The 19,790-nt window shown below is 37.6% G+C and overlaps 1 protein-coding gene across 1 annotated transcript in view; it reads right to left on the bottom strand.

Moving 5' to 3' along the window:
- The window catches only part of PLD4 (phospholipase D family member 4), a 420,480-nt gene that overhangs the window by 335,809 nt on the left and 64,881 nt on the right, over positions 1-19,790 (bottom strand). Inside the window, exons 3-4 of the mRNA XM_044074359.1 lie at positions 16,609-16,847; positions 8,435-8,618 (exon numbers count right to left, since the gene is read on the bottom strand). Of these exons, the coding sequence (XP_043930294.1) occupies positions 8,435-8,618; positions 16,609-16,847 (423 nt within the window). The remainder of the gene's footprint in view (positions 1-8,434; positions 8,619-16,608; positions 16,848-19,790) is intronic.

Below are 19,790 nucleotides of genomic sequence, written 5' to 3'. Positions count from 1 at the left end.
ATTGGAAACATGAACTACAAAGCTTTATGGAGAATGATAACATGCATATCGCATGGGCTCACCAAGTAAACAGATATAGTAGTACATGAAAAAAAGACAAAAGTAGCATTGATCACTGAAATTGCTACGCACAGTGATTACCAATTTAATTCACCAAAAATATACTTGCTGTTCATAGGTTCATACGTTCATAAGAGGTTACTAGGCTATTGGCCCTAGGGTCTTTATAAGCCTTGCCATCTTATTCCCTTGTTCCCTTCTTGACCAAGTTATATGGTTTATAAATGCAGCATGAGTCTATGATCAGCACTTACTGCCCTTATCCAAGAGGGGTATAGGTGACACCCCCAGGGTAAATTTACAGTCTCCCATCCAGTTGTCTAAGTTACGCTTAAATACAGTCATTGAGGAGCTCTGTTTTATGTGAATTGGGAGTTTTTTCCAGAGGAATGGCAATCTTTGGGAGGCATATCTGTCTATCCAGCATGTCCAGTTAATGTTGTAGGCTAGGTTAAGGTCCCTAGAGTGAGTGAATTTTGTCACCTCTGACTTGCAGATATGCAGCATTTCCATTAGGGCAGGGTTGCGACTGCTCTGTAGGCCAGGCACAAGTCGCCTCTCAGCAGCTCAGCCTATAAGATACAGACTACAGCGACAGGGCCTTCAGTCTGTCCATATAGGTCATGTGTTGAAAGCCCTGAGTTTTCTTGGTGAGAAACCTCTGAGGTCACTCCAGCTGCTGCAGGTGTCTGGTGTAATACATACAGAAGGGAGCATTGCACTCTATTAGTGGTCTGATGAGGTTCATTTCTAAAATAAGCCAACCACATTATATCCATTTAGTAGCTATGGCCAAAGCAGTCAGTCATTGAAAGATGGAAGCCAAAGGTTAACTGTACACCAGGTAGAGTGATTCAGTTATTACTGTAATGTACTAATAAATAAACTACCTCCAACACACTTTTAAGACTGAATAACATATTTCTGTAATTTAAATAAATGAAATTAAGCAATGAATTTTGTAAAATTAAATACAGAGCAAATGAACAGTTATACAATGAAATATAAAATATAGGATTTTAAACAGACAAAATGCACAGAGAAAATAATATATATCTTCAGTGAGTTTAATCTTGAACTGTTACTAGCTAGATGTTTATTATATTCTGCCTACTTCTGATTTCTTAAGACCAATCAGAAGAAAAATGTAAATTCGCAAGATAAAAGAATATCTGAAACAAGTGCTCAGGCCACACAAAGTTCAACTGCTCCATTCAGAGGCAAAGTATAAACTGACTGAAGCTGGAATCCCAGTATAACAATTCTTGAAAAAAAACAGCTCTGCCAGTGATTATACAGATAATTTCGCTTTCCAAGGCTTTCTGCTTCTCTGTTGAAAACACAACTTTAGGTGCTTAATATTACATATTTATATGAGTCTACTTCGACCCATTGAAAGCTCACTTGAACGAATCAAAGTAAACATCTTCACCTTTAAACCAACCTCCACCCTGTATATTTTTTTGAAAGTCAATTATAAGCTTCTCGCAGCCCATCACATGAGATATGCCATGTGACATTCCCCTCATGCCCCTACAGGAGAGGTAAGCAGGCCAAACCTCTTCATTCATTTCCCTTCCAGATGACTGCTTCTTTGTCAGGGCCAGTCCTTGACTATGAATCACCTGAGTCAGATGGCTCATAGTCAAGCCTCCATCCATCTGTGACACATAGCCAGCAACCTAAGAAAATTGCACTAAAAATGGATAATGACAAAGTGTAAATTGATAGCTATAATTTAAGGTCTGAGGCAGCTAAGGACATGTAAACAGCATTGACCCCTACTACCTTCAACCTTATGTGGTCCTCACATGAGAGAATTTTAGAAATAATATTGTTCACATTTATTAAGAGATTAAATTAATGAATTAAATTATTTTGAGATACAGGTTCATAGGTTCATAGGTAGGTACTAGGCTATTGGCCCTAGGGACTATATAAGCCTAGCCAAACAGTATCCTGGCTTTTGCCATGCAAGAAAATTATTTTCCTGTGCCCCTGTCAAGCAGAGCCACAGAAGTGATCCCCGGGGTGAATTTTCTATCTCCCATCCAATCATCAAGATTTTTCTTGAAGAGTGCTAATGAGGAGCTTTGTTTGATATAGATAGGTAGTTTGTTCCAGAGTATGGGAAGTCTCTGGGACAGGAATCTATCCCTCCAGCATGTTCTGTTTATTAAGGAAGCTAATACAAATAAACTGAACCTAGTTTTTCCATTCGGAATAAATTTATGTACATAGATGAGTAGTAAGTAACATGAAGTTAATAACATCATTGTAATGCAAAATTATTGTTCTTAAAATGTTTTGTAATAATTTGGAGCTTTTCTCCCCTGGTCTCCTCTGGAAATGGGCTTCTACCCAGTAGGGCTTTCCCGGTAATCAAATATCCATAATAAATAAATCATATGTGGGTATTTTAAGTAGAACCACATTTAACAATTCAGCTGTTTGATAAAATATAGTTTAACCAGCCCAGTTTTTAAACCAACCTGAACATTCAGACTTATCACCTAAAATGGGAGGTTCACAGAATATCTACATTTATCCATACCCTAAAGCCATGGAAGTCATAAATGCACTCGGTATATGTAAAATACTATTGGCACCACTGAGAACTGACCAGATACCCTTGGGTAATGTGGAATGATAGATGTGAGGTATACCTCTCAACCTCTTTCAACTTCTTAGAGCAAAAATCTAGACAAAGCCATAAATAATGAGGGGGAACAATAGCCCAAAAATAGGGATGATTTTTAAATATTCCTCTTAAAAAGAAAGAAGGTTGTTACAATAACAGGTTTTGCATTAACATGAATTTTCTGAAAGGCATGAAGTCTGAAACTCAAATATATATATATATATATATATATATATATATATATATATATATATATATTTTTTTTTTTTCTTCTTTTCTTTCTGATCTCAGTCTGCAATGATTTGTCAAACACTGGCCAGAAAAACAAAATTCTTTGAGGAACGGACCGAAAATATGAGGCAAAAATCTATACAGTTGAGAGGTATGATGGGAAGCTAATAATTTCCCAAGCCCAACAAGACAAAAATTATTTAGAAAGATATTAAAATGCATCTGAGGGCACTGCAGAGGATATATGCAATGACTCAGCTATCAAATAAGGAAACTGTATTAACTGGACAAGATTTGTAGTGCTAAGACTACTGCACTTGAAGAAAGATAGGGTATTGTCCCACACAGACAGAAGACTGATTTATGTTATAAAATAAAAGAAACTATTATTTTTTACATGAATTTGGCCAAACTATATGGTATCAAAAATAAGGATACTGGAGCTGCAGAATTTATACAGAATACGAGGCTATGGAAAATTAGGAGAGATTCCTACAGTATCCTTTGAGGGGATGAGTGAATCATATCCTGATTTGCTATTAACTTATGTCCATTCATGACAATGGACAACTTGGATAGTTCAGCTGGCAAAAGCCTAAACAAAGTCAGATGAATCCTCTGAAGCTGGACTTGGACATACAGAGAGGTGTGTGTGTGTGTGTGTGTGTGTGTGTGTGTGTGTGTGTGTGTGTGTGTGTGTGTGTGTGTGTGTGTGTGTGTGTGTGTGTGTGTGTGTGTGTGTGTGTGTGTGTGTGTGTGTGTGTGTAAAATGTTCCATTTAGGGATGGCAGGTGTTAACTCATTCAGGTTCAAACAATGTACCTTGAGTACAGGAACCTAGAGTCTGAATCTTCTAAATCATGTGCCAAACGGTCATCAGCACTTGCATTTTAAGGACTGCTGAGTTTCTGTGAATTTTCAAATAATGTTGAGTTCCAGTGCATTTTCAAAGAATACTGAGTTTCTGTGCATTTTCAAGGTATGTTGAGTTTCTGGCCATTTTCAAAGACTGCTGAGTTTCTGTGCACTTTCAAGGAATGCTGAATTTCAAGGGAAGGGAAGTTTACTTTTGCTCATGCTAAGTCTGTTTTCAATGTGTAATTGTTTTGTGCAACAAATAGCCATCATTAGACTGTGTGTGTGCTACAGATTTCAAAAGCAATGTTAGTAGCACAAGTAGCATACTTGCCTTTGGTGCAGAAGACCTTCAGTTCCACTCCTGCCCCATGTAGATTGAGTGCTGATATTACAGTGCCCCCATTTAAGGGAAAATGGGGGTGCTGCACTCTTGAGTGTGTAGTCCTTTGGATGAGATGCCTAGCAACTATGAATTTGTTGCCAGTTGTACAGCTATTCCCTATTGCAATATTACCACCTTACCATTTTTTTAATGTAACAAGGACAGTCTTCAAGGGCAACAGGCACTGAATTTGTTCATGAAACACTGAAATGCAAAGTTGTTTGCCAGCAACAGCCATCTCATTAGTTATGTATCTCTTTAATGTGGAATTATTCAGATGGCTTTCACTTCTGCAAAGACTGTTTATAGTAACTGGTATTGGTGGTCTGTAATGACAGATGCTTGAGTGGTCTTTTGTGGTTTAAATGTTCTGTAAGGGGTAGTTTTGTCATTATTGGTTCATAAGTTTTGTTTCATTTCTTACTGGAAAAAATCTTTAAAACTACAAATTTAAAACACACTCTAACAAGTGGTGCTGTATTAAACAAGGAATATAATTTAATGTAATCAGGATGCTGCATCAAAGAACACATGCATGTATGCATGGGCCAAAAAATGTGTGTACAGTGTTTAAAACTTAAACTTAATCTGCCACTGGCTGGATGCAGTTTCTTTGTGGGTTTCAATGCCATTTCAATAAATGTGAGTTTCAAGGGCAGAGAAGCTTATTGCTCATGCTAAGTCTGTTTTCATTGTGAGACTGTATTGTTTTGTTTAGCAAATGGCTATCAGTGTTTGTGCTATAACATTTGAAATAAAAGTTTAAAATATCTCTAATCATTATAGAAGTAAAGAAGAAAATAGTATGCAAAATGACAGGTCTGAACAGTGTTTATGGTAACTAGGGAGAAATAGCCAAGTAACGGGACACTGGAATGGCTGGGTGGCACTGCCTGGGGGGGCTGCTGGGGGATCCTGATCCATTACCCTGCCCAAGACCCCATCTGGATATGATCTGGCTCTGCTAACACACACACATGCATACATATATTACACACACATACACACACACACACACACACACACACACACACACACACACACACACACACACACACACACACAAACACACAAACATACATACACATCCATGCAGATATAAAGAAGCTACTGCAGACTCACTGACACTCATGGAACCACTCTATCACATCACACACACACACACACACACACACACACACACACACACGCGCGCGCAAACACACACGTACACATACACACAGGCACACATACACACTCACACACATACACATACAAACATCCATGCAGCCACTTTCAAGCCCCAACAGACATGCACACATACGTCCACATATATATGTAAAATACATAGACAGACACACACAGAGTCACACAGGGACAGCTCTACCACACCTACCTATAGTTACATTACAAGTCAAGACCATTCCATAGACACAAATGGGTGAATGCTGTCAAAAAAAGACATTAACTTTCCTCTATTAATAAAAAAAAATAAGGTAGATACTCTGAACAACTTTACTGTGTTATTCTATTGACAGAGCCATTTCTGGAGATCGCATGCCTAATTTGCATTAGCGACTCCCCTGGACTGCCACATTTGTATGCAGCTTTGCAAGCAGTACCGCTTTCCATATTACTGCCACTGCCAGCATAAAACAGTTGCAGGAGAGTGGTCTTTGAATCACTCATGCTTGTAGTAATGATGCATAAATCTTCAGAGTTAAGATTTCTGCATCACAATAATAATTTCTGAGTCCCAGGATCAGATTTCTGTTCAAAATACACCATTGGCTAAGTGCTTATAACCAGGATGACATGGGAGTTATTAAATATCTAGTAATATTTTTTCCTGAAATTTTCAGAAGAAACACTAAATTAGAATATTGCTGGTTACAACAAAGGAATCTGGAAATTATAAAAATGAACAACAATATGGTACTGCACGGTAACTCAGGCAGTATGCAAAAAAAAAGGAAAAAAAAATAGTAAAAAAAACACACCTTCCTTACTAGAGGCTACAGTCCACCAGGAAAACTGCAATTAAATGTTAAACACTTGTAGTCCATGTAGTAATCTGTGGTTGAATAAAGAAGAGTTTTTTAATCTGGAACTACCTGCCATTTCTTGGACTACAATTTTTTACATTTTATATATGTATATATCTATCTATCTATATATATATAAATATATATATATATATATATATATATATATACACGACCTCTAAAGGACAGTAGGTGTTTCAGATACATAGTTTCTGAATGCTCTTGGGCATTCATAGCTTCTGAATGTCCATGAATTTATATTTTTTTCTTGTTTTTTTGAGTTATGGGTATATTCAGACCAATAAAGCCTAACCCCACTAGCTGTGGGCATGAACATTTCATCTTTTTTAATAACCTCCTCAGCACAACATAAATTGATTGTTTGACTGTACTTTAAAAACACTTGGCATTTAAACCCAGCTGATGCCAATAAACATTAAGGTGCCTGCAAAACATTCAAACTAGTATACAAACCAAAGGGGAAAATGTATTAAGTAAAAACTGCAAGAAAAACCCAAGCAAGCTAGAGTTTTCTCTGTGTGATACCTTAAATCTCCTATAATGGAGGCCCATGGGATATATGCAAAGCAGAAGCCATGTAGCTGAAACATCTGATGTCCTTAAGGGGACATTTGCATATATACCATGAGCCTTCATTACAGGAGTATCATAATGAAGTATATATTTTTAAAACATGAATAAATGTGGAAAACACCTGTGAAAGATGGCACCTACATCTCATAAAATACTGGTATACAGTAATTTGTTAAACCAGTGACATTTACCAAAGTTTTAGTATGAAATCCAAAAACTCTAAAAGGGACTTTGTGAGAGACTCTCCGAGATTCACAATAAATTGCCCAGACTCAGCAAAGGGAATTAATAAGTTTGTTGATGGCACCAAAGTTAAGTTCACTGTAAGTACTGAAGAAAAATTGAAAACGAGTACAAAATATCTAAATAGGTTAGTGAGCTGATTACAGAGGCAAAAGGTAGAACTCAGAAGAAAAAAATTCAGGTCTATTCTTTATAGAAAAAAAAACATAATAGCATACACACAATGTGGAAGTTTCAGCTGGAAGTCTTAGGAGAAGAGAAGGACTGTGGTGTGATCATCATAAACAGTGTGAACTATTCCAAGTAGTATACAAAGGCAGCAATACCTACTATCCAAATACTTAGTTAAGCTTCCAGAACAGTTATGTGTCATAGAAATGAAGTCATTTTGCCACTGCGTAGGGCCTTGATGAAGCTGCAGTTATGGAACTATATCTAGTTCTGGATGACTGGCCTGAAGAAAGACATGGTCTCCAGGATGATAAGAAGGAAAACAATTACAGTTAGAAACCAAGACAGATGAGCTATGATGAGTATTTAAAGGTACTGGACGTGATTACTGAGTAAAAGGGATGGACAGGTGGCTATAATCATGCTATTTGAAATACCAAGGATAGCTAATCCTAGTAAGAGATCCCTGCATAATTCAAGTGGATGAGGTCAGAGGGTCATGAATTGAGGATGAATTGAAACAGTTACAAGAAAAGAAAATGAATTGGGAGGATACAGCATCAAAGAGCAGGTCATGAACAGGAAGGATGCATTGCCTGAGTGAATGTTGTCATATGAATGAGACAGAAGAATCAGAAAGTGATCAAATGCATGAGAGATTATGTGAGATAATGATAAAGGAGAGTGGAAGAGCTGTAGCCAGATAAGCTAGACACACAAATGTTTAAATTCTACAGACCAGCTTGCTAGCAGTTTTATACAAATGTTTACTGATGTACATTGAGCATTCAAGCCTGAAAACCTTACTGGTGTTAAAAGATTATAGATAAAAATAAAAATTACATTCTATTACTAAGCATGCTGAGCTCATAAATCAAAATACTAACAATAGTATAGTATCTGAAAATTTGACTGATAGTAGTAAGTTCCTGTTATAAGTACAGCTGTCTTGTTTACATAAAACCAGCTTTGTTTAATTTTGTAGCACCCACTGCATTACATTTTATCATCACTGCAAAAATCTAAGCATCCATTATAACTGGACATATTAACAATGAATGGAAACCACATACTGATGCTAGTTGAATCTTGGAGGTGTACTTCTCAACTGATTTCTGTTAACAGTGGTTATTTTCATTAAAACATCTTTGTTATGATTTCATATATCATGCATTAGTGTTCCGAAATGACTTATAGTATTATCAGCTGTCTAAGATGTGCCGCACCTACCAGTCTGGAAGAAGAGTCATTTATGCCAATATCCTTTCCAGTCAGTGTCCAGTAGAAAGAAGCTATATGCATACTTTTGTTAGCAAGCTGGAGAAGGTCTGTCCAGGCCTGGTACAATGGCTTATAAGTTGTAGCTTCAGGGCCAAATGCCATTCCAAGAGGAATACTTTCCACAAGAACAAACCTGTGTAAATAATTGAAAAATATAGCTGTGATACTGTAATGTTGTTAAAAAAGAAATAAATTGTCATGCGAGCTATTTATTAGTCTTGCCTCAAAAGCAGGAAGAAAATAGCATGTTATTCAGAAAATGAGTGACTAGTCTGATGACAATATTTTATCTTCTAATGCAAAGATGATGAAGTTCCACCCACAATCTGCATCGAGTGATTTAGGAACACAGTGTCATGCTCCAATATCACAGCACACTCAGCAGATAGATCTGAAAGCTACATCTCATAAGGGATTTACTCCATGCGGTTATGAAGGCATTCCCAAGATCACACTGATCTCACACTCTGCAATAACTAAAGATACAAAATAAAATTCTGAGTTTATTTTTGGTGAAGACCCAACATGCTCTACCATCAAATAAAGTAGTCAAACAAACCACATGGTGAGTCTAAAGAAAATGGAATATTCCACTCTAAATGTACCACAGCAAGTCCAAAGTCCAAAGCATCAATGATACTACAGATATTATCTGATATAACTGGACTATAAATATAATTTGCCTATAAAGCAGTATCCTTCAAAATAAAATTGAAACCAGAGTTTCCTTCTACCCAAGGTACCTTTAGAAATTACTTTAAGACAGACTACCTACTTCTAAGTGACACATGGTTGAGCCATAATATCAACCAAATTATTAGGGGTTGGGAGGGTGGCCTAATGGTTAAGGTATTTGCCTTACAAACACAAGGTACAGGGTTTGAATCTCACAGGGGATATTTGGCTAGGCTTGCAAGGGCAGTTAGCTTAGTTCAAACCTATGAACAAGCTTTATATTAAAAGGGAATGAGTTTTGACCAGAACTAAGAAGAATAATTCCCAGAATGTTAAAGCCCTTGTCAATGAAATAAACAAACAACTCAGTAACTTAACCGAATCCACCAAAGTTTGAGGATAAAACAGCTACTCAAGTCAAAGAAAATCAAAAGGTATTTTTAGTTATGTCCATAAACATATAGAAACCCCACTTATTGTAACACCTTTTTATTTTTTCTAGTTGTCATCCATTTCACCAAAAAAAGGGGATAGTCAAGAGTCAATTTGCCAGAGTTTCTAGGCTCCCCTCCAATGATGTGGCTTGTCAAAATGAGTTCTTAAATTTACACAATATGTTTCAGGTATGGGGTTACCCAGAGGACCTTCTTGATTCCATCAGAACAGACATTTGGTCAAACAGAAATGGAAAATATGGCCTAATTATTAAACATGGCCTGTTCATCAACAACAGACACACAACCTTCGATAGTGATAACCATGATTTTTTTCAACAATATGGTTATTCATTATTCCCTGCATGTAAAAGACATTGAAGACATTGTTCACAGAAATTGGTCTGTTTTTCACAGCAATGACAATACTAAACACTTATGTCTTCGTAACTCAGGGTTTACATATAAAAGGAGGTACAACATTAAGAATTTGTTGGAAAGACACTATTTAAGTAGTGACAGCTCTTTTCCCATTACCAGGCCATGTTGTAGATGCCACCATTGCATCTATATTGACAGCAACTACACTGGTGGATTATACAACGAAATATTAAGATACACCAAGGGTAGCAAATTCAGTTGTGGGTCTGAACAAGTTGCCCACTGCACCTGCTGCCAAGCATTTTACCTAGGGAAAACTAACAATGCTCTCAACCGGAGAATTTATCATCACTTATATAGTCTGTAGCGTTCAGACAACAGAAGTGCCTTGGCAAGACATGCTGTACAATATAGAGGTTTCAAGAAGTTCCTCTTTCTGGTTTTAGAGCAAGTGTCCTGTACAGTTTATATGGGGGATTGGAAGAACTTTCTGGTCCACAAGCAGACTGGAATTACTAGTTATGGTATAATTCCAGTTATTCTCATTAGGAGTGATATATAATTATTGACCATGGGATGAGTAAGGCCAATTTGTAACCAAATAGGATATGTTAATTGGAGCACAAAAAGGGAAACTGGCTAGGCTTAAATTGGCTTTCAGGGGCAGCTAGCCTAGTATTTACCTTTGAAATTATGAACCTTTGATATGCTCAAATGCTCACAAGGAATGAATGGAGGCAATTCATGGAAACTAGAAGAATTAGGAAACAAACTGATTCCTCTAAGATGTCATTATACACAATGTCACAGCTAATGAGCATTTAAGACTTTTGTCTCCTACTGTTGAACACTGCTTAGGATGTATTTAAATGGCATTTGCAGCACAGATTAAAAAGCAACAGTGTTGCTTATTTGTTTCAGTTTATTTGACTTAACTACACTAGATATCACATAGTGATAGTATAAGGATTAGATAGTAAATTAAAACAACTTAGTTTAGGCTTCTGTAACTGGCGTCTACTTCACATGAAAGTAACAATAACATCAAAGCCAAAGAAATATACAATGTTTTATTTCATGCTAGTTTCATCATTTAAGAGCAATAACATAGGCATAGAATATGGGAATTAATGTATTCTTAGAAATATGACTATTTTTAGACATATGAATATTAAAAACAATCACCAATGCATATACAGGTCTTTCTTCCATTTTTCTCACACTATATCAAGTACCACAAAGCTAGAGATTTCCAGAATCTTGTATTTACAAGCTACTTACTCTTTCTAGTTGGGAACCCAGCACATTTGAAATACCAGGTGTAAGAGCTCCCTATGTGACACTTTTGCCCTTTTAGTGATTGTAAAGCAAGTAATCACCAGATAATACTAACAACATTGGTCTTGGCACATCTCATACTTGTCTTGATGTTGATGAAGTGTTACTATTTTATCTGTCTCCATAAGTTCCCCCGAATACCTACAGATTCCTATCAGCACATCTCGACCTCCTCATCTTACTTCCCTATGACCAATTAGGATCATAGGATCATAGGAGATTACTAGGCTATCAACCTGCAGGTCATTTTAAGCCTAGCTGTTTCAACTCAATGTAATACCATAGAAGTGCTAGTCAATACCCAAAATAGCATTTATTGGTGACTGATCATGTCCAGGAGGATTAAGGCTGCTACCCCTGGTAAGAATTTATGGTGCCCCACCCACTCATCCTGGTTCCTCTTGAACAGTGTCATAGAGGTGCTTTGTTTCACATTAATTAGTAGCCTGTTCCAAAGATGTGGCAGTCGCTAGGAGATAAATCTGTCCCTCCAGCATGTCCTATTTACTAACTACTTCCCTTAATAAAGTGAGATGCTCAACCCAGTCCATAATATCCCTAAGCTATGCTCCAGAGGATGGTTATTATGTTGGGAAACAATCCTGTTATTATCTGGCCTTCATCCAAGTTAAATAAAGAAATAGATTTTTCCATTTATACCATAACAACATTCAAACATTTTCCATTTAGCCTGTTACGTATTAGAGATCCAGCACTATAAGTCTTTTTAACTGGGCAGCTATAAAGTAGAAACCCATCCCTCTGTGTTGAAACAGTGATCTAATCCCAATAAATAGTATCCGTCCAACCTGCCCAAAGAAGGCCTAAACTCGAAAGTAGAACTGTTAGGTAGGACTTCCCAATCAATCATTTTCTGCTGGGAGAGTTATCTAATTCCAGGAAACAGTAGACCACCTACATCTCCAAAGGGAGAGTAGACTCTGATTTTGATCACCTAGCAATAATGACAACTTTTGCTTCCTGACCCCTTTGCAATACATATGTAGGCCTGAATGTTTTACTGTCTAAAGCAGTGGCTCCTAATTCAAGGACAACAGAAAAGGGAACAGCAGACATCCCTGCCTCATTTTCCTTTAGAGAAAAACTGGCAGCCATTGTATGTGCCAAGCTTTATTCTAGGTAATTTCTGATTATTGTTATCAGTATTACGTGGTGATTAGTTCTTTGGCAGTATGTGACAGAATGCATACTGTCAAAGCTGGGTATTTCACCTCCACCAGTAGACCAGTTACCAGTGGTGTATCACAGGGATCTGTGTTGGACCCTCTGCTAATTGAAATCTACTTCTCGGATGTCCAGACAAAAGTAGATGGCCTGTCACTTACAAAGTTCACAGATAACAGCAAACTAGGTGCAATCATTGAGACCCCCAACGATGCTAGCATATTACAAAAGGGGCTAACACAGACTAATAGATGGTGTCAGACCCACAGACTAAACTTAAATGCAAAACAGTGTGTCATTATCCTCTTTAGCAAAGAAGTATCCCCTGCAAATTACATTATAGATAGCATCCTCTAAGCTCAGTGGTAAGAGGCTTCAGAACACAGGTTGGTAGCAATCTAAACTTCAATCACCATGTGTCCGCAGTGGTAAGGCAAGTCTTCTGCGTTGTGTAGCTCATAAATAAGGGCATCACATCCAAGACCAAGGATGCTATAACTCCTTTATACTAGACCCTCATCAGAGCACTAATTGAGTACAATTCTCCCTTTTGCATGTATCTTACCAGACACCTACAGCAACTGGAGAGATCACAGAGGTTTCTAACCAAGAAATTTAGGACCTCCGAAACATGACCTACATGGAAAGACTGAAGGCCCTGTCTCTGTACTCTGTATCCTAATCAAATCCATAATGCTTGCATTAAACTCAAGACAACTGTCTTCAATGCATCTCCGACGTTTACATCAGATATCTGACTTTTTAAGCAAGTTGAACAAAACCTTGGTACTTGGGCTTTTCATGACATTACATTACATTCTATAAAAGTAGGGTGGATCTGTGTGCCATATCTCAACAATCATCTTTAAACTTTATGCACCCTCATTCCTAATTGGCCAATTTAAAGGACTGTTGACTCAAACCATGGTGTAAGCCTTTCCTCCATTTCCACTAATTTGAAATTGATGTTGAAAGCAAAGCAGAATCACATTAATATCATATTCATAGCTCCTTGCTGGCCAGTAGTTTTCTCTATTAAAGAATCTGACCACTCTGCCTCCTTGGACCTTGCTTCTACAAAAATTATTACTGACAAAACAAGCACAGTGTTATGGCCCAGCTTCAATACACTCAACTTATCAGCTTGGAGGACAGTTTTAATTTCTAACAGTAACTTAATTTCCATCCAAGTGCTAAATGTCTTAAAGGGAACCTTAAAACCAAATACAAGAGACTATTATCTACAGAAGCAGAAGACATTCATTTCAAGGACTAGTTATCATAAGGCCTAAACACTTTAAACTGTCGCATCCCAAGAGTCTCAGACTACGTAAACTACATATTTATGTGAAACACGGCTTATTCATCCATCAACGTTCATGCTTCAGCAATTTCCATGTGCATGCCAGCCTATCCAGAGATAGCATAAAATCCATCAGTTAAGGCTTTCCTAAACTGTGTCCTTCATTTACAGCCCCCTTAAAGACATATTTCCTCACCATGGGACTTGAATTTTGAATTTTATTTTGGAGCCTTTTAGCCTTATCTGTTTTGAGCCAGCAGACATAATTAGATATAAAAAACATCTTGTGGAAAATGCTCTTCCCAGTGGTTGTTACTACAGGGAGAAGATTCTTGGAGTTATGAGGCCTCATGTGTAAATCACTTTGCATTGCATTTTATAATGAAACAGCACCAGTAAAAAATTATTCTTTCTTCATGATAAACATTGTTGCAGTAATAATTTTGACTTTGTCTGTTCAGTTATAAATCTTTTATTCAGACTAACAAAATGAAGGAGAAAAGAATTTAATTATGTTAGATATGCAGAGACAGTTCAAGTGTTATGCCAAGAGGACCCATTAGTTCAGAAATAATGTTTATCGACTTCTGAAAAGTTAAAGAAGGCCCACCTGTCCATAAACACTACAATAATCCTTTTCAAGGCACAATGTGAGTCCATTACATTAGAGCAGCAACATCTCAAATGCAGCTACTTATTTTGTAATTACTTAACACAAGATATATAGGGAACTGTACATTCACTGATGACTACAAATTGGGTGCACAGTTCAGAGTTAGGATAGAACTTGACATGGCAACCTTACGGAATATTTTATAGTGTGTTCCTCCCATTACTGATATACTACTGTTTGGGAATTTACCCAGATGTTATGTTTTACTGTTCTGGTAACTCTTTTAAAGAACATAGTACACCTGAGTAAGGTTCTTACTGCAAAAAGAATTAAATGACAAATCACAATACCAGTAAAGCTATCCTCCCCCACCTCACCATAAGACTATTGTATATTGATATATAAAAAATAGTTACAACTGTCTTATTCAGAAGTATTTTAATTTCATTGTTAAAATTATTTATGGTAATTCACATACCTTTATGGGTACATTTTTAAATAGATGCTTTGTTCTTCAATGGGAAGAAACTGGCAGATGATAGAAAATGTAGCTGTACAAGCAAGGTACAGAAGATGGGGAAGTCCATATGTTATGACTGAGTGCTGCAGGGACCTCTGATAAGCTACTGTTACAGTACCTATTTTATACAACTGTATTATACAAGTGGTAGCAAAGGTGAGCAGATGTTTAGCTGTACCTGAATAAGTAACACTCAATGATTTGGTGTGCAGGTATAATGAAACCTACAAAAGGGAAGAATGGACAATGTGTGAATCTGGAAACTTTAGTGCAGTTAACAGTAACAGATGTAGACAGATATAGAGCTCTGCAATGGGGAAAATGATTGTCAGGTATGCAAGACTACAACAGAGGCACCAAGAAGATAAACTGCAGGACACGTAGGTGCACAGGACAATAGCACAGAGAATAAGAGCTGTTACACCATGTAGTGGGACAAGAGAAAGGTAGAGTAAACACGAGATGTTGGATTGTAATGCAGAATGTTGCAACCTCCATAACAAATGGGCAGGGAAGCCTGTATCCATAGCTAAATTATTGTTAACAGGCACTGCCACAGACAGAGCTGCATTACTGGGGAATGGTATACTTTCAGGGAGAACCCAAGCCCACTGTACATAGCTAATAAAACAACTGTGCTCAGTTTATTCAGGTATATGGCTATATAGCATAGTCAGAATGCCTCCAATTCTGTGCCTCCATGCACCATTTATGTTAGTATGCATGTAAGGTGTGCACAGCTGGCTCTGTGAATACATCCAGACTTGGGGATGATGATCCTGATGGGACAGTTTTATATTATGTTATGCAGCATGTATGCACAGTGTGTCTATGTGTGAGTGTGTGTGTGTGTGAGTGTGTGTGTGTGTGTGTGTGTGTGTGTGTGTGTGTGTGTGTGTGTGTGTGTGTGTGTGTGTGTGTGTGTGTGTGTGTGTGTGTGTGTGTGTGTGTGTGTGTGTGTGTGTGTGTGTGTGTGTGTGTGTGTGTGTGTGTGTGTGTGTGTGTGTGTGTGTGTGTGTGTGTGTGTGTGTGTGTGTGTGTGTGTGTGTGTGTGTGTGCGTGTGTGTGTGTGTGTGTGTGTGTGTGTGTGTGTGTGTGTGTGTGTGTGTGTGTGTGTGTGCATGTGTATTCAACACTTCTGTCCTTATGTAAGGTGCATTTGTGTAAGTGCATTATGCTGACATTGGAACACTATACTTAGCCGAGTACTCCACTCTGCATTCACAGTATGAGTATTATAGCAACTATACAAAATTCCCACAGGGCACAATTGTGGTCTGACAGGAAGTCCTGTTATATGAGGTAAGGCTCTTCATTGATGAAGCAGTTACTATGTCAAGGCTTTAGGACTAAAAAAAATTGTCCATAGTCTGAATAAACCATTAGCCATATCACTTCTGTGAAACAGTGCAGGTGAAATAGAGATTATTGTAATGAATCTAGTCAAAGAGAAGAAAATGCTGCTTAAAACCACTGTTCAGGTTAGTACTACTCAGCTCCTTTATCCCTTATTGAGTAGATAAGCCCAGCGTGGCTGGAGCCTATGGTTTGACTGACATATTTAGTGTAGAGTAAGGATTAAAGTGCAGTCTGAAAATCAAGCTTGGGATATACATTTTCATTAACTCATTCGCAGTCTTCTAATCAAATTTGCCAAGCATAAGTTATACTCACCTGCAGGCATCCCTACATTTATGATGTTCCTTTTCTTCCTCAGCACACTGATAATCACTTAACAAATGGTCGTCATTTTCAAACAAAGTCGTCTTCTGTTTGCTGTTTACTTCATCAAACTGATCACGTGATTGTTCACGTTTATCGCTGACATTCGGATCTATGCATACTGTGAAGATGAAAAGCAGTACTGCAGCACAGCACACAATGAGTGCTATGATGATACCTATCAGAGGCAACTAGAGAACAAAAAAATGTCATAATACAACTAGCTATATGTTTACCTATATACAAAATCATGTACACAGAGACTCACATTCACTTACGCATACACACACAAACACATACACACATACGCTCACACAATCACACACCACACACTACAAAAAATACTGTCCCCTCCATTAGTGTTGTATCACAGTTCATACAATAAATTTTCAGTGCTAGCAATAAAATTCAACTAAATCCAAAATTTGCATTATTTAATTGGATAGATAATAATAACTCTGAGTCAGAAAAGGAAATGAGAAAGAGAAGAGAAGAGACGAGAAGAGAAGAGAAGGGAAGGGAAGGGAAGAGAAGAGAAGAGAAGAGAAGAGAAGAGAAGAGAAGAGAAGAGAAGAGAAGAGAAGAGAAGAGAAGAGAAGAGAAGAGAAACTGAATCTCAAGAGGCAAATCTTCTGACATCCATTTTTTGACCAAAAATCTTGGTGTTGAGAATGTTAAACAATAGTAGTGGAATGGATGTCATATAATGAATATAATGAACTCTTGCCTGTTTCTAATATCCATGTATAACAAATCAAAGGTTAATAAGAAATTAGCAGCAATCAATAATATATTTTACAAAAAAATTAACAACAAAAGATAAAGGTGGCAAATACAAATATAATGTAATGCCAAATAAGTAGTCAGATTACAAACAAAACTTGAAAGGCAACAGATCACTATAAAGTCCCCCAAAAAGTAGAGGGCTAAACATACAGCAATAAATGTAGGCTGATACAATTTAAAAATAGAGTTTTACAAACAGCTTTCCATTTTGTACATTTTTTTCTTAAACTTGTTTGAAAGTTTATTAGCATTTAAATATTTTTATAAGTATAAATAACATTTCTGAACAGATATTTCATAATGAGAGGTCCTTGACATTTATTTTAATAACATGTAATAAATGGTTGTGACTGGAGGCCCAATTATATTTCTTTGCAATTCATGATAGCATCTGTTTATAAAAAGTAAGCAAGTAAGTAAATAAATAAATAAATATATAAAGCAAAGGACACACAAGGTGACATTGATTTTAAGTCATTATTTGTGCACTTCAATGCAGAACTGAACATTTTTGAAAGTTAATGTGATAGAAGTTTTCATTTCTTGCGTATTTAAATCATGGAAGGGTCTCTAGGGGCTTCAATGTGTTAAAGCAACCTACATTTTAAAACAGTGGTAGCAGTTAAATTTAGATGTTAGTTTTCCATACATGAGATTAATTTTAAAATATGCTGAAATGCAGGAGCGGCTTGTGCTATTAGGACTGCAGGACTGCAGCCCCCTCCACCTAAAGAAAGAAGAATATCCCCCCACCTGTACAAAAGAAAGATCCCCCACCTGTACAAGAAAATTAAAAAAAAATCACGAGTCCCGGAACTCCATGCATGCATGCTTGGAGTTCCTGGGTACTCACAGAACTCCAGACTGTTTTGTTAGGCAGTCCGGATAGAGGAGAAAGGCATCTCTGCCCTGCCAGCCCAGAAGTCTATGAGGTGATGATCGCACAGATGAGAAGGAAACCAGGCTGCGTCATCGGCAGGCTGGATCCTCCAGCCTATTCTCATGGAGCTCAAACTGGAAACCAGCTGTTAGCGTGCGCGGGCTGAGGAGGGGAAGAAACCAGCAGAAGAGGACTACAGGGGAGCTGGGGTCTGCAGGTAGTATTTGTGTGTGTGTAATGCCCCAGTTGCTATATACTGGTGGCTAGAGAGAACACATGGTGGTGGTTAGAGAATACTCAGGCTTGAACTCTGTACCTTGGGTGCAGGTGGCAAGGGCCTGAATTCCCTACCCACCACCATTTGTAAAAAATTTGCAGAAGTTTGCCTCATATTTGTTCTGTTCCTCATAAAATCCGTGGTTTCTGTGTGTTTGTTTTTCCTTGCAAAGTCAGTAGTGCTGTGGTGCAATGATAGCATTGTTGCCTTCCAGCTACAGGTTCTCAGGTTTGATTCTTGGCTGGGGTGCCTTTGGTGTGGAGTCTGCATGTCCTCCCATCTTATAAAGAACATGCGTCTGGAGTGTTTCTCCCTGCTCTGCTGAAAATTGGCTTTTGTTCCAAGTCAGACTTTCCTGGTTAACAAATGTTAAATAAAAATAACAGGCATTTGAATTTCAGACTTCATATTCTTCAGAAAGTACACGGTAACACAAAACCTTTTATTCTAGCAATTTTCTAAGTTTATAACATGGATATTTTTAATTTGTCCCTATTTTTGGGACTGTATTCCCCCATTATTGGCTTTGTCCAGGTTTTTTGTGCTATGGTTGACTGCTATGGTGAGAACTGAATTCATTGCATATGTTTGGGGGCTATTTTTCCCCCATTATTGGCTTTGTTCAGGTGTTTTATGCTAAGAGGGTGATAGCTATGGTGAAAACTGAATTCACTACATGGTAGCCATTTAAGTTTCAGTCTTCCTCTCTTTCACAAAACAGATGATTTGGCATAGTGGTATGTTGCTCTGGCTGTTTTGAACAGGGTCACCTGGGTTCAAAACTTGGCAGTAAAATGTATGGTGGTAACACAGCATTTTATTCTAGCAACTTTCCAACATTATACAAGCAATGTTTAAAATGTGTCCCTGTTTTTTTGGGCTTTTGCCCCCCCCCCATAAATGTTTGCTTTTTCCAGATTTCTGAGATACAGCTGAATGTCGAGTAGATTTTACAAGGAGCTGAGAGCTGCAGGGGAACAAAAGTTTAGTGCTGCTTATGCTGAATCTCCTTGCATTGTTAATAGCACAACAGGTAGTGTACTTGCTTTTGATGCAGAAGGCTGTGGGTTCTACTCCCACAGTAGGTAGATGCATTGCTGATACTATACTGTGTTGTAAACAAGGTGGATGCTGCAGTCCTTTTTTGGCGAAGATACCTAGTAACTATGAACCTGTTATCAGTTTGCCATC

Source organism: Protopterus annectens, chromosome 6.part0, assembly GCF_019279795.1.
Source record: "Protopterus annectens isolate FY-2018-M chromosome 6.part0, PAN1.0, whole genome shotgun sequence".
Lineage (NCBI taxonomy): Eukaryota > Metazoa > Chordata > Ceratodontiformes > Protopteridae > Protopterus > Protopterus annectens.
Note: the sequence above shows the minus strand (reverse complement) of the source record. Positions and strands in the feature narration are given on the sequence as shown.